The sequence below is a fragment of the Propithecus coquereli genome, unplaced genomic scaffold (assembly GCF_000956105.1).
Source record: "Propithecus coquereli isolate 6110/MARCELLA unplaced genomic scaffold, Pcoq_1.0 Scaffold552, whole genome shotgun sequence".
NCBI classification, from domain to species: Eukaryota; Metazoa; Chordata; class Mammalia; order Primates; family Indriidae; genus Propithecus; species Propithecus coquereli.
In genome coordinates, this window is record NW_012151419.1 from 622,051 (window position 1) to 635,054 (window position 13,004).

Here is a 13,004-nt window from a genome sequence, read left to right on the forward strand (position 1 = left end):
CAGAGCGCAGCCCTCACCACAAAGAATTATGAGCACCCCTACACTAGAGCTACACCAGAGTCCTCCCTAGTGGCTGGAAACTGACAAGAGCTGTGGTTGTGTGTTTCGACTACACAGAGCACCACCTGAGGGGTGGTAGCTGTAAACGCAGTCTGTCCTCACAGACTAGAACCAGAAGCTGCTGCTTGAGACCAAACAGCAAATGGGTCAGACTCCAAGCCAGAAGAGAGCTGAGGGTCCCACCTTCTGTCCTCTCCATGGTGAGCAACACTTCGCAGACGTGCTCTGGGTAGTCGCTGGTGCACTGGACGGCGCGGTGCAGAGCCTTCCGGCAGTGCTGGGTATCCCCGTGTGCCCTAAGCAGAAAGCAAACAGTTGCTGCATGAGGACACAGAGTGGAAGGCGTGCGGAGGGAGAGGCTGTCTTCTCACAGGCAGAAGCTCTCTCTCTGATGCCTCCAGCTTCTGAGGAGACCCAAGTTTTCAGAACCATCCACAATGTTTTCTCCTTCTTCCACTAGAGTTCCTACAGTCACACACAAAGGAAGGCTTTCCCCTTTCCCCAGCCAGGTAGGTGCTTCTGGAAAATGCACCTAGGACCATGGTGTGCAACCAGGTTTTTTGCCTTTACAGCATTCACATGTGCAACAGTGGCGGGGGGGTGTCCAACAACTCTATGTACTTGATAAAGTTCCTAGAGAAATCCTACTATGCAGTCCTACCTGAGGGGAGAAGCACTAATCAAAGGGCCTGCCCTATTTCATGCCTCGAGTCGCATCGTTATGTACCCACATGGAAAGATACCGTTAATCACAACAGGTATAAAACAATTCTATTAGTCGTAACAGTTATGAAACAGTATATTCTCATTTCTATTTTTAAAACATTGCAAATATACATAAATATTGTAAATATGTATTAGGATACTCAGAAAAAAATTCAGAGCAGCAGTTCTCAAAGTATGATCCACATACCCCTGAGGGTCTCCAAGACCCTCTCCAGGGGTCTTGCACAGTCAAAATTCCTTTTATAAGAATACCAAGAGATTATTATGTTCACTATGTTGACATTTGCACAATGGTGCAAAAGCAATGCTGGTCCTTCGCACAAACCAAGGCAGTACACAACTTTTTAATATTCTGTGTGATGAAACGGGAAGTACTTCTTAAACCACTTCGTAAAGTACTTCTTCTGCGTACTGAAGTACAATGGCTACTGCAAAGAAAAGCACGCATTATTTTTCGAGCTACAAACTGACCTAGTCACTTTTTTCGTGGACACCATTTTACTTAAAAGAACGTCTGAGTGACAAACTATGGTTACTCAGACCTGAGTATCTGGCAGACATTTTCAAAAACTAAAGGAATCTGTCACTTCGAGGAAAACCACTGACAACCAAGCTTCAAGTGAAAATCAGAATTTTGCAAAACTAGAATTTGCCACTGTGAGTTTGACAGCTTCCTATTTAAAAACGACTGTTCTAAGATAAGCGTGGATATGAACAAATACAATTTTTTATACTGTAGAATAAAATACGTCATGAAAGAGCTACATGATTTAGTGAATCAGGATTTCCCAAATGAATAATTTGTGATGCCACAGAATTATGGCATCATGTAAAAGATAAAAGGTCCATTCGAAGTGCAAAATAGACAAATGGATATTAATGTAACGGAATTAGAGAAATTCATTAATACAGTTTCGGATTCCACATTGCAACTAACCTTTAAGAAACTATCACTTGTTAAGTTTTGCTATAATGTGAAAGAATATCCACAGTCAATTGAAAAGGCTATTAAAAAACACCTTTTTTCTCTACCCAATCTGTGTAAAGCCAAATTATCTTTATACTCTTCAATAAAAAAAACACATCACAATAGGCTGAATGCAGAAACAGACATGAGAATTCAGCTGTCTCCTCTAAGCCAGACTAAAGATATTGGCAAAAGTACAAAACCATGCCACTTTTCTAAATTATTTTGAGGTTTGGAAAAATATAGTCATTTTTCAAAAAAATAAGTTACGTTCAATGTAATAGATTTACTATTTTTAAGTGAATTAATTAAAAAATGCTTTTAGAATTTCTCAGTTTTATTTTCTAACATGGTAAATAGCAATAGATATAACTCACATAAACAAAAGCTCTTGGGGGGGGTCCTCAAATTTTAAGAGTGCAAAGGGGTCCTGAGACCAAAAAATTTGAGAACTTCTGATCTAGTAGAATATTCAACCAGCCTGCATAGTGGTCATCTCTGGAGGTAGGACTAAAAAAAATGACTATTACATATTTTGTAAAAATTCTGACTTGAATTTGAACACACATTTAATATGGGAAAAACCAAAACATTCAAAAAAGAAAAAAGGCAATGTAGAAATATATTTATTCAATCTATAATGTTCAAGATATACTGAATAGAAAAGCTGCTCATATGCTTTATATTTTCCCCATGTTAAAAATATTACTTGGGAATATCTTATTTAATTCAAATAGTTTCAAAAGTTTATAACATGTATGTTATACTTGCATTTTTATTTAAAAAACTTTAAGCATAGAAGAGTCTCGAAGAATATACCCCAAACCATAAACTAACAGTGATTATGTATGGGTCAGTGATTGTGAGTAATATGAGGTTTTTTCTTTGCTTTTTAGTATTTTCTATTTTTCTGTTCATAGAAAAGCCAATGTAGCAAAAAATAAATACCTCCCCAAAAAATTCAAATAAACACTCCTGTCCCAAAATCAAAACAAACAAAAAGAAATGCATGGCTATAAGAGCCCCAGGCACCAAATACATCTGGTCCTCTAGCCCTGCTCAATAAAAATACACCCACTAACGAAAGAGCCAGAATGAAGGAAGACAGCCTGGGATGAAGGAAGACAGCCTCGTTCTAAGGAGCAAGCCCAAGCTGACAGGAAACAGCTAGGACTGAAGACAGGTGCACACCTGACAAGCACCAGCTCTCTCCCCTACCCCCAAGTAAGTTACCTTTCCAGGTTGTAATATTCAAGCCACATGTTGGCGTACTTGGCGTTGCCTTTGGTCATGATGCTATCCCAGAGTTCCCGAGCTTTCTGCATATTATTGCACAGTCGAGCCTAAAATGCATTAGTGGACTCAGTCAGGAAAAGACCTAAACCATATGACATCGACACCTGTCTCAAAATATACTCCAAACAGCATAACTAGCAGTGTCACATAAATCCCCAGGCCTCCCTCCAATGGTAACAGGCCCAGCCCAACCACTCCAGCCTTTCTGCAGTATAAGCCTCGAACTGCCTGCCTTTACCTCTTGAGAGGAGAGCACGGGAACCCATAGCACTCAACTACTGGATGGATAGTCATTAGGGACTTTTTTCCCTCTCTCACCATGTTGTAATCTGGGTATTTTTTATTTTTCTCAAACTTAACTACAAGTGTTTCATTTGAGAGGCAATGTAGAATAAGCAAGATTGATCTAGTATTAAATGCCGGCTCTGGCACTTGCAAACTTGGGCAAATTATGTAACTTCTCTGAGCCTCAGTTTCCTCATCTTTAAAATGGTTACAACACAAACATCCCACATACAACACTGTCTGGCAGATGTTAGTTTCTTTAACCTCACTTCCCCTCAGAGGACAAAACGTGATTAGAATTTTATAATTCTACCAGCTGACCAAGGGCAGGTGTCATGTCTTACTCATCCTGGTGTCCCTGGTGATTTGTCAAAATCATTTGTCTTCTACACTAGCTGACAGCCCAGGGACGGAGTCTGTCTTACGCCCCCAGCACCTAGTACAGTGTTGGCCAATAGTACACGCTCATTCCACTCTCACGAATGCAGCGACAAGGAAGAGACGGAGGGAAGGGAGTGAATAGCTGGCATTTGGACATTTGCTGCACAACTTCACGCTGGAAGCTAACAGTTTCACCACGACAGAAACGAACGCACATCAAGCTAGGCAAATAGCGTGAATCCTTGCAGAGTGTAGACCATTACCTGGGATTCTGATGCAATTTTAATTAATGTTTAATAGGACGCTATTAAACAAAGGTCCTTCAAAGGTGGATGAAACTGACAGATTTGTCCAAAAACATTTACCTCAATCCTAGCCCAGTTCTGCATGATCATGCAGCTTGGATCGCCACTCTCATTGAAACCTGCAAGAATGGAATTAGTCAAAATTAGAAAGCAATTTAGAGACAAAACCGAGAACAAGAAACACAACTTGGCAAAACAGCAGGTTAGAGCCACACTTACGCTCTTCCACCTCCTGTTTCAGATACTCCAAAGCACGAGTGAATGTGGCCCTCAACTCTTCCAGCTCTTTACTGGAGTCTGTTGGAAATTGCAAAAAAAACGCCTTTATGAAACCATGTAGAAAGCCTTTATTTTTAATCCTACACTGAAACTGCTGGGAGACCCATTATGTCCCTGCCATCATGCAGGGGACACAGAAATAGTATTGCCAGCTCCTGCCCTCATCACGTAGTGAGGGAGAAAGAAACTGGAACAGAGTACGGTATGGACAGCACAATGACAAAGGTGAACACAGGGTGCTGTGGGAGGGATCACAGCAGACGAGGGTCCCCCCAGCAGGGCGACCCGGGCAGACAGCAAGGAGGACGGCTGAAGGCTATCTGCATGAGGCAGCAGCTGACGCGAGCGTGCGAGCACAAGTTAGGGATGTTCCAGCTGCTTTGTGAGGAGGAGGGCAGAGGATCCTGCAGAGTTCAAAGGTTAAAAATAACACAGAGGTCTCATTTCAAGAATGATTTTGGATAAATAAAAAGGCCAGAAGGGAGAAATGAGAAATAAAATAAAGATGCTGGCAGGAGCCAGTATAAAAACCACAGGACCATTCTTCTCTTCCTTTACAATCCACAGCAGGAACTGTTAAAATGTGAACTGCTAAAATTTCTGGGGGGAAAGTCACCCATAGCTGGTCTACAATATTTTCCCGGTCACAATGTATTTGAGAACTGGGACATCTCACTAAAGGACGTGTTAAGAAAAAGTTCAGTTCTGAGGTGAAACGCACGCACTTAAATACCTTGTTTGAAATCCACCCTTCTCCTCAGGTAATCAAGGTATGCCTGCCAAATCTCCACGTAGTCAGTGGCCTGGATGAAGCCGGCATTCAAAGCTTTTTCAAACGTTACTGGAGTTGGGAAAAGAAAGTCAGGATCTGTTGCCAATTCAAAAATATGCTAAGAAAAACTCTACTGGCTATAAAACACTACGTGACTTTTAAAAATACTAATAGGATGCAACAAAGTGAAATAAGCTAGAGAGGAATGTTCAGAAGAGAAGCTACTACAGCACTGCAAAGACTATGTTCTAGAAAGGACTCATTCCACAAGCCACCCTGCAACAAGAGCTCCAAGTCAAGGAAATCTGGAGAAAAGACCAGAGCTTCTTAGAAATCACAATGAATATTAACACGTTAGAGAGCTCGGAAAGTCAAAAATATAACCACCAGTTTATCTCCCATTTAGAGCCCTTTTTGTCACTAATACTCGATATCCCAAAGAAAACCCTAGGGAACGCTGATTTAATGACTTCACCAAAGCTCTCTGTTCCTCATTTGGGGCCAAAAGCTTAGAAGCAGTCTTTCCACAGAAATATCCGCACCAGAAATTACTCGATGATCAACTCCATGTCTCTCCATGGCCAAGAGGTACCGACTCCACAGGGCGACCGTCCAGGGGCAGTTTCTAACGGCGCGGTTATGAACAGATAAAACCAAATCCTTTACTTTCAGTTGCCGATCCTGTGAGAAAGAATGCCAGAGTTAGGAGATAAAATATTACTGTTAAGACTTTACCATCAACAAGACATTGCCAGCACAACTGACAAAAAGAAATTTCCTTAAAAATGTCTCTTGTGACGGTTTCTTCAACAAAGCAATCACCAGGGGTGGGGGGGCAGGAACTTATAGATTAGAACAGCCTTAATGCTAATGGATGGACCTCACTTGGATCCTTTTATATGTAAATACACAGTGAAATATTTTATATATACACACCGAAGTACTTACCAATGAAATATGATTTCTGGATTCGCTTCAAAATAACACAGAAGGGGGAAGTAAGTAAGAATAAAGATAAAAGCAGACTAGAGCCATAATTGTTCATTGTTGAAGCTGGCTGGGTGATGGGCACATGAGGTTTCATTTTACTATCACGATGTATCTTTTACATGTTTATATTTTTCCGCAATAAAAATTAGAAATTAAAAGAAAAAAATCAATCTGTTATGAAGTCCACAATATAGTTAAAACAATAAAGCAATCTTTTTGCAGTTAGTAACCATTTTAAAATAATTTCAAACACTAAGGAAACTTCCTAAACAAGTTGGCAAAAAAGAAAAAAGGAAGATGGAGGACAAGTGAGAAAAAGCAGAGTGGGGCAGCATGCAACCAACTCCTGGCGCTCTCGATGGTTTTCTTCAAATAGATTATACACTAGTAAAAATAAAATAAAATCAGAACAGTTATCTTACTAGGTACTGACTGTAACGGATCCACAAGTCTGGGACAAGGCAGTTCTCGACCAGGGCACGCTCAAAGATCAGCTGAACGCGAGCGGGATCACCCATTTTCATCTCGAAATCAATGTATGCTTGGTATTCCGCCAGCCTGGGCGCCTCTGCTTGCAGCTGGAGCACAGGAAAAGTGTGTTGAAGTTGAACATGTCAGGAGGCACAACACATCTTCAAATGAAACAAGTTTTGGCAAGACTGGCTACAACAAAGTAAGAATGACCAAGTCTCACTCTCAGAGCTACTCCACAACAGAATCTATAATCTCCACAATGGGATCCATAATTTCCACAATGGGATCCATAATTTGAGGAAAGAACGAGAGTCTTTCATATCTGGCCCAAAATGCCGCTCTGTGGCAATAGTTACGAAGGCGCCATAAACCTTTTTCTAAATCCTTTCCCAGACCACAGGGAATTTAAATCGCCCGTCCACCAGGGACTGAATGAAAAAGCAACACCTTTGCCAGCGACCCGTGCTAACCATCCTTCCAAAACAGAAGTCACTTTCTTAGCCTACTGAGCGGAGTGAACGCAACCAAACTGGAAAAACATGCAGGTTTCTCATTCCCAACACCAGTTCCTGTAAGAATACAGGTGCGTGCAGAAGATGGAGGAGGCAGTGCTGAATGTTTACTGATCCAAGGATGCAATAATTCCTTTTAGACAAAAACCTCTTATTCAACTTCTTTTCTCTTCAGCCATGCTCTGCTTGAGATAACCATGACAAAATTGAGCTGGATGAGGCTTTGTGAAACACAAGTACATATGTACAAAACATTTACATGAGAAAAAGAAAAGGAGAGGGAGTGTGTACAGGTGAGCAAGAGATCACACACGCTCAGTATGTAGAAAGACAATGTTTTAGAGCCTCAGTCTCCAGTAACAACAGCGAATTAGTTACCCAGACACATCGTGACATTGAAAACAACTAAAATGGCTAGATTAAACATAAAAAGCATCTTCTTAAAAATCATCAACTCCAGCCTGAGCAAGAGCAAGACCCCATCTCTACAAAAAAACAGAAAAATTAGCCAGGCATGGTGACATGCACCTACACTTCCAGCTACTCAGGAGGCTGAGGCAGGAGGATCACCTGAGCCCATAAGTTTGAGGTTACAGTGAGCTATGATGATGCCACTGCACTCCAGCCCAGGTAACAGAGTGAGACCCTGTCTCAAAAAAAAAAAAAAAGGAAAGAAAGGAGAAAAAAAAATCAACAAACTGGCAAAAATAAACAAGAAATACTAAGTACTAAGGAAAAAATCTAAGTGAAGGTGGGAAGCTAAGTAAAGGTTAAGCTTTTGCTGGCTTAACATGTAGTAAGAATTTGATCTTCACAGCAGTCCTACGAGGCAGGTCTCAGCACTATCCCCACCTTACATTTAAGGAAACTGAGGCACGGGGAGGTGAAGTAGTGGCCCAGAGTCAGAGAGCTGGCAAGTGGCAGAGCTGCAATGCAAACTTGAAGCAGCCTGACTCTGAGAGTCCACGCTCTTACTATGCCAAGAAAGATTCCAGAAACAGAGTCAAGAAGCCTAAAAAACCTCAAGCAGATTAACATCTGGACCTACTACAATGAAGTTGCAGGACATCAAACCAAACCAATGAGATATTAAAAGCAGAGGAAAAAAATCACTTTGAAGGTAATTACCTTCAACGAAGCAAGAGTTAAACAGCTGAATTCTCAACAGCAACAAGAGAAGCCAGAAGACAGAAATATTCAACTGCTGAGAGAATGTTAACTGTTAGTCTAGAATTCTAAAGCCTAAGAAAATAACTTTCAAGAAGGAGAGCAAAGACCTTTTCAGACTGAAAAAATCTGTTACCAGCAAATCTCCTATGCAGGAGATTCTAAATGGTATACTTCAAGCAAAAGAAAAGTGATTCCAGGTGAAAGACCTAGGATACAAGAAGGAATGAAGAATAAAAAAGCAGGAAATGCACGTAGCAAATTTAAACAAACTGTGACTGTATAACGCTCTATTAAAAACGATGCCCGGTGGGCCAAACAAAAAGCAAGATAAATAACAAGAAAACAAAATCAGCCGGGAATGGTAGTATACACCTGTAGTCCCAGATACTCAAGAGGCTGACGCGGGAGGATCACTTGAGCCCAGTTCAGGGTTGCAGTGAGCTATACGGTGGCCACTGCACTCCAGCCTTGGCTACGGAGTGAGACCCTGTCTCCAAAAAATATCACTTAGAATTTCATCTAAAAATGTGTTGAAGACACTGGATAAATTTATGAAATTATTATAAAGCTTTACAGAAGAACAAGATGTAAATAGCAGACGCCTATACTATAATATGTTCATAGATTGGAAGACAGAAGATGTAAATTCTTCCCCAAATTGATCTACAGATTCAATGTAATCCCAATAAAAAACTCAACAGTTTGATAAAATAGAACTAAAAAGCTGATTCTAAATCTGATGGAAGCATTAAGGGCTAACAAAATCCAAGACTCCCCTTTCCTGAAGGGAACAAGGTGGATGGATTTATTCTATCCTAGATTAAAACATCTCGTCATTAGGATAGTGTAATATAAACCGGTGGGACAGAAGAGAGAACCCAAGAAGAAAGACCCACACATAAATGGACACCTGATCTATGACAGACATGGCACAGATGTGGCACTGCAAATCAGTGAGGGGGGGATGGAATTATCAAAGTCAGTGCTAGAACAATTGGTTCTCCGTACAGAAAAATGAAGCTGGACCCAGCCTCATACCATACACAAAAAATCAATTCCAGGTGGGTGAAGACCTAAACATGAAATAAAAAAACTACACAACTTTTAGAAGAAAATAGAGCTAAACATACTAAAGACCTCAGAGTAGGGGAGATTCTTAAATAAGCACAACAAAAGCACAAACAGTAAGCAAAAAATTTCAGACTAACTGGATTTATCATTAAGAAGTGTTCGCCAAAAGACAACATTTCAAAAAGCGAAAAGACAAGCAACAAACTGGGGATGAAATCTGCCATACGTATGACCAAAAATAAGGATTAAGACCAAGGACTCCCATAAATTGATTAGAAAAAAGACAAATCAAAAGAAAAATGGGTCAAAGACTTTAACAGCCATTTCAAAAAAAGAAAATCCTAATGGCCAACACACAAGAAAAGCAGCTCAACTCCATCAGCAATCAGGGAAATACAAATTAAAACTACAATTTCAGACTCATCAGACTGGCTAAAGTATGTCAATATCCAAGAGTGGCATGAGCAATGAGAACACTCAGATACTGTTGGCACGAGTGCAAATTCATAATCTGCAAAACGCTGTAGCATTACCCTACGCTCCAGCAATTTCAGCCCTAATATACATTCTAGATCGACTCTTTTCCATGTGTACCAGGAGACATTCGCAAGAATGTTCAGGGCAACACTGCTCCTCCTAGCAGAAAAGGGAAGTGACCCAACTATCCATGTAACTGTTTACATGGATAAATACATTGCAGTAACCACAGACAACTTTATAGCAGTGAAAACAAATACACTGTAACTATACTGAGCAACATGAGGAAAACCCAAAAACATGTTGAATGAAAACATACAGCATGATTCCATTATATAAAAGGTCGAAAACAAGCAAAATTAAACAATATATTAATTAAGGATATGTTCATAGGTTGTAAAACTATAAAGAAAAGCAAGGGAATGATTATCACAAAAGTCAGGAAAGTGATTACCTCTCGGGAGAGGGAGGAGGAGGCAATCGGAGAGGGGCACATAGGAGACTTCTAAGGTACTGGCAATGTTCTATTTCTTAACCTGGGTGGTGGGTACATGGATGTTCACTTTATTATTAGTATGTAAACTGTATGTATACATTTATACACTCTATATATTTCACAACAAAACAAATTTTAAAGATACTGTTTAATTTGTAACTATCAATCAGGGAAATGCTTGTAGAGAGAAGCTGAGTACAAAAGCCAACACTCACCAGCGCTTCTTCATAGGGTTTGTATTTCTCCAACTGCTGCAGTGCTTTGTTATAGTTCTGAATTACAGACTCTGGTACTGGGTCTTCTGACCATTCCTCATACTCTGCAAACGTGGCCTCCATATCTATTGAAAGATGGATTCAGCCCCATTTGGGTTTTACCAACCCAAACATCCATTAAACTGTGCGACTCAGTACCACGAGCCCCTCCCACCTGTGGCCATGGCAGCCCTCACTGATCATATTCTGCATTCTTCGGAGCCCAGACTTGGCCTTCGAATCTCGGCAAAAAAACGTCCCAGGCCAACCTACCAGCTAATTAATCAGAGTCGAGGACGCCATTAGCAACACGTACCTACTGCTTCCTACGTTCTAAAACTTCACCTCCATTAACTCATCTGATGCTCGCCACTCAGCAAGGCAGGCTCTGTTGAGATCCTCATTTACAGGTGAGGAAACTGAAGCAGAGGGTTAAGTCACTTGTCTACAGTTAACAGCAGAGCAAGTCTTTGAACCCGGGCAATCTGGTTCAAGTTCACATTCTAATCACTAGGCTAAGCTGTCTCACCTTGGTATGCGAGATGAAACCTACAACCAGCTGAGTTCTAGCCTTTCTGCATGTCACCAGTGATTCAGTCAGACAGCCACTTTATAATTTGTTGAATCCAAATAAACCATGAAAAGAACACCCAGGCTCCAGTAAGGTTGCCCAGAGGTTCTGCGTATATGCAATGCGTCACCGTGCCTGAGGAACGAACAAGACAGCGGTGCCGAATTCCTCCCATACTCAGAAAAATGCCCCCAGTGCCGCACAGGCACATAGCTCCAGAGCCTGAAAGGCTTGGCCTGCCAAAATAAATTCACCAAAAAGGAGACCTACCAAACTCTAAGAAATTCAGGTATGAGTACTTACAATCAGCTATACTTCTGAACCAAACCACCCCCACAGCCGTGTAAAACTCCCCCTCTGTTATGGAAAAGGTTACTCCTGAAGAAAAAATGCTTGTAATGGAACTCTTACTCAACAAAGTTTCCCCAGAAAATACAGGGAGTCAGTTTCCCTACTCCTTTCACAGACCCTTATCTCTGTCTTTCCAACAATGTCTCATGGTTGGAAAGAGATCTCAACAGGGAGGCTCACGGTCTGGCTTCTAGTCCTGCCTCTGAATTGTTGAGCATCAACAATTCAAGATTTGTTTTCACCAAGGACACCATCCAGAGGGACAGCACCCAGTGACGACAAGAACACCAGCCCTGCCTGCCGCACGCCATGCTGGGAAAGGTCTAACCGCACGACATACCCGAAAGCATTTTAAAAACCCACAAAGGGCAGGCTGCTGACATGTCAGTTTCTCTTACCATAAAGTGGGATCGCCAACTGTCGCCGGAAGAGACTGTGGACTTTCTCAAGCTGTGAATCAAAGGTTTGTTCCCGGTCAAAAGGGGAAAGGAAGCCAGCCATGGGCTAAAGAAGCAAATCAGTAGTAAATGACAAACTTTGGTTCTTTCTACTTCAAAAAATATCTCAACAAATTTTCAGTTCAAACTAAAAAACTGTCTATGATCTCATGTATGAGGTATCATACCAAATGCTGAAAGGAGTACGAAAATAGATGGTATCTCTGCCTCTAAATGTTTATGACAGGGAGAGAAAAACAGGATATTCTTATTCTTATATTCTTATATAAGAAATGTATCCAAATTACTATAATGAGGCAGAATGTAAGTACCATAAAAATAAAATCTCATAAGGATCAAAGTATCGCATGGCTTGCTTTATGCTGGTTTCTAGGGGTGAGTTGTTATTATGGAAGGAGGAAATCGGGAAACACTCTTAGAGGAGCTGGCATCTAGGATGGATCTGCAGGCTCCCAGAGGTAGTGAGAGAAGGAAACTGACTCCTAACTGAAGGAATAGACCAGAAAAAGTACAGTGGCAAGAAAATGCAAGAGTGTTCGGGGACAGTGGGAGCTGAGTCCATGCAGAGATCATGCCTTATGTTAGAGAGAGCCACCGATGTCAGGCAAAGGCATTATCCTGTTGCTTTATTCAGGGTAAGTTGAAGGCACTGTAGATTTTTGAACAGGGAGGTAACCATAATGACTGGGGCCACTTTATTAATAATGATCTACCTATTAAAGGGCTCCACTATGTATCAGTAATAACTGTGCACATGTACACAAACATAACGAAGAGGGAACACAGCTGTAAAATTCTATAAATAACTGTCTAAAAAAAATGCAATTATGATGGTGTCAAAATCTACCCTCATAGTTACAATTAGACATGATTTTTTTTTGAGTGACATGGTTATTCTTATACATTTACCTGGAACTATGTAACTAAAGCAGTAATGTTTTTAAATATCAGAAAAAAATCATAGAGTCATCTGATTTTTTTTTTTTTGAGACAGAGTCTCACTGTTGCCGAAGGTAGAGTGCCGTGGCGTCAGCCTAGCTCACAGCAACCTCAAACTCCTGGGCTCAAGCGATCCTCCTGCCTCAGCCTCCAGAGTAGCTGGGACTACA

At 41.0% G+C, this 13,004-nt stretch overlaps 1 protein-coding gene across 1 annotated transcript in view; it reads right to left on the minus strand.

Annotated features, from left to right (window-relative positions):
- Positions 1-13,004, minus strand: part of SART3 (squamous cell carcinoma antigen recognized by T cells 3) — a 33,839-nt gene that overhangs the window by 7,585 nt on the left and 13,250 nt on the right. The window contains exons 4-12 of the mRNA XM_012657592.1: positions 11,836-11,941; positions 10,477-10,601; positions 6,484-6,639; positions 5,614-5,752; positions 5,033-5,140; positions 4,240-4,317; positions 4,081-4,139; positions 2,987-3,096; positions 244-356 (exon numbers count right to left, since the gene is read on the minus strand). Of these exons, the coding sequence (XP_012513046.1) occupies positions 244-356; positions 2,987-3,096; positions 4,081-4,139; positions 4,240-4,317; positions 5,033-5,140; positions 5,614-5,752; positions 6,484-6,639; positions 10,477-10,601; positions 11,836-11,941 (994 nt within the window). The remainder of the gene's footprint in view (positions 1-243; positions 357-2,986; positions 3,097-4,080; positions 4,140-4,239; positions 4,318-5,032; positions 5,141-5,613; positions 5,753-6,483; positions 6,640-10,476; positions 10,602-11,835; positions 11,942-13,004) is intronic.